At 71.1% G+C, this 2,713-nt stretch overlaps 1 protein-coding gene across 1 annotated transcript; it reads left to right on the forward strand.

The window, feature by feature from the left end:
- Positions 1 to 298: 298 nt before the first annotated feature.
- LOC123255486 (josephin-2-like) lies at positions 299 to 1,945 on the forward strand (the record flags this gene model as incomplete). Its single annotated transcript, XM_044684272.1, has 3 exons — positions 299 to 666; positions 753 to 947; positions 1,261 to 1,945. Coding segments are annotated over 3 exons (663 nt in total), but the record flags the coding sequence as incomplete, so codon positions are not given.
- Positions 1,946 to 2,713: the final 768 nt, after the last annotated feature.

Below are 2,713 nucleotides of genomic sequence, written 5' to 3' on the forward strand. Positions count from 1 at the left end.
GCCCATCCCCCTGCCCCCTCCCCCCGGGGTGAGTCTCCGAGGGGGTCAGCTGGACTGGGGGGGGGGCGGCTGTCGCCCCCTAGACTGGCAAATCGGGAAGGTGAGGAGCGGGTGAGAGGGTGGAGCTAGACTGGGAAGGCCTTGAATGCCAGGCTAAGGAGAGAGAAGGTGCTTCTGAAGGCCCTAGGGAGCCATAGCAGTTGGCCAAGAATTAAGGAGTGAGGGCAGAGCCACGGCCGAACTAGGCTCCCGGGAGGGAGGACACCGGGGTGTCTGCGCCTGGAGCAGAGTGCTTTAGGGGTTGCCCCGAGGTCCCGGGGAGCAGCGGAGCTTGTGGAGGAAGGGGGTGACAGGTTGGGGCCCCATAATCCCTGTGGAGGCGGAGCTACTGCCTCAGTCCGGGGGAGGGGGCGTCCCTGGCTCCTCTGAGCCCCCCACTCTGGGGGCCCTCCAGGGGCTTCATCTCAGGCTGGAGCCGGGGCCCCACTCCCCTCTGCGGGCTTCCCGGCTCCCTCCCAGCGGCCCTGCCGCCCCGTCCAGGCTGGCCCCCGATTCCCGCCTGAACCCCCATCGAAGCCTCCTGGGCACCGGCAACTACGACGTGAACGTGATCATGGCGGCCCTCCAGGGCCTCGGCCTGGCGGCTGTGTGGTGGGACCGACGGAGGTGAGAGCGGTGGCTGGGCAGGGGGGAGCCCCAGGGGCACCCCCAGCGTGCCCCCTCACTCAGCGAGCCCTCCTCCCTCTCCGCAGGCCCCTGAGCCAGCTGGCCTTGTCCCAGGTCCTGGGCTTCATCCTCAACCTCCCCTCGCCCATCTCCCTGGGCCTGCTGTCCCTCCCGCTGCAGCGGCGGCACTGGGTGGCTCTGCGCAAGGTGGGCGGCATCTACTACAACCTGGACTCCAAGCTCCGGGAGCCCGTGGCGCTGGGGGGCGAGGACGAGCTCAGGTGAGGGTGCTTCTGCGGAGGCCCTGGAGGCTCTGGGAGGCCCTGGGAGGTTAGGGGAGGCCCTGGGTGCCCCAGGGAGGCTCTGGGTGCCTCAGGGAGGCCCTGGGAGGTTAGGGGAGGCCCTGGGTGNCCCTGGGAGGTTAGGGGAGGCCCTGGGTGCCTCAGGGAGGCTCTGGGAGGTTAGGGGAGGCCCTGGGTGCCTCAGGGAGGCTCTGGGTACATGGGCCAGAGGGCCCAGGAGGACCGGAGGGGTAAAAGGGAGGGGAGGATGCAGGAAGGATGCTGAGGCCGGCGGGGCCCCTGTCTCCCCCAGGGACTTCCTCTCTGCTGCCATGGCCCAGGGCCCCTGCGAGGTGCTCCTGGTGGTGACCAAAGACATTGAAGAATCCGGTGGCTGGCTGCAGGCGGCCTGAGGCTCAGGCCCCCCAGCCTGGGCGGGCAGCCCCATGACTACCTCTCCCTGCCACACTGCGGTGGGGCTGCCCCAGCCTCCCCCGTCTCTGGAGAGTGCCAGGAGGGGGCGTGCCTGGCCGGCCCTGGGGCCCTCCGGTGGCTTTGAGCCACTTCAGCCTTATCTGCCTTCACCCCCTCCAGGCGCAGTGTGCTCGGGCCAGATTAGGGCCCCCCTCTGTACCTTGGTGCCTCCTGAGCCTGGGCACACCGGCCTCGCCCCGTTCACCCTCGCCAGGCGGGCTGCTGCCCGTGCCAAGCTGCCAGGGGCTCCCGGCCGGGGCCCTCCCAGAGCCTGCAGCCGAGCAGGGGGTGAGCGGGCTTCTGGCCACCCCTAGGCCCGGGACAGCGGTGGCTGGACGGCCTGGGGCCCCGCTGGACTTTGCCTCCCGGTGAAGGATTTCTCCTCTTGGAGACTGACTTTTCCCATCTGTAAAATGGGGCCGAGCGGAGCCCCGGCCTCGGGCAGGGAGAGCGGAGGAGGGAGCAGTGCTGCCGCCCGCCTGGTGTCCGCTGAAGCGCATTAAAAACTTCTCCGTGCACTCTCAGGGCTGTGCTTGCCGGGAGCGGAGCGGGGGAGGCCTTGAATGCCAGGCCTGGGGAGCCTGGGTGGGGTCGGAGCACCGGAGGAGGGGGCGGCGGGAGTGCTGTGGGAGGCCCCGGGGGCTGGAACAGGTGGGGGCGGGGGCCGAGGCCGACAGCCGGGAGGCCCCCACGTAGGCCACGTCTCCGCCCGGGTCTGGCCGGCGCCAGCTCCGGACTTTCTATTCTGGGGCCTCGGGAGGAAGCCAAAAATGGCCCTGGGACAGGTGGGAGGGCCGGCCGGGCCTCAGCTGTCTGGAGGGGCTCAGCCTGGCCCGGGGCTGCTGACAGCTGACGAGCCCGATTTAGCCTCCGCGGAGCCTCGGGGTCTGGGCCCGCGATAAGGGCGGAGGCGGGGGCGGCCCCTCATTGGCGGGGCCCCGGGCCGCGGGCCCTTATAATGGGCCTGCCGGGCACCGACCGGCGGAAGGAGAGCGAGCAGGTGAGGCGCGGCGCGCGGGGGCGGGGCGGGGGCAGGCTGGGGGCCCGACTCTGCTTCGTCCCGTCCCTCGTCCTTCTGCCTCCTTCTGTCCTCCTCCCGGGTGCCGGCCCTCCCCGGCCTCTCCCCGGCCTCTCCCCTCTCTCTGCCAGCTCCTTCTCTTCCCGGCGGCCCTCTCTGCTCCCCCCACCCCATTCTCCTCGGACTTTCCAGCCGGGGCGCCTCCGGTGTCTGCCCCCTGCGGCCGGCTCGGGCCGCGCCGGGCTGGAGCTTCTCTCTCTGTCCCGCCTCCTGC

This window comes from Gracilinanus agilis, unplaced genomic scaffold, assembly GCF_016433145.1.
Source record: "Gracilinanus agilis isolate LMUSP501 unplaced genomic scaffold, AgileGrace unplaced_scaffold47346, whole genome shotgun sequence".
Classification (NCBI taxonomy): domain Eukaryota; kingdom Metazoa; phylum Chordata; class Mammalia; order Didelphimorphia; family Didelphidae; genus Gracilinanus; species Gracilinanus agilis.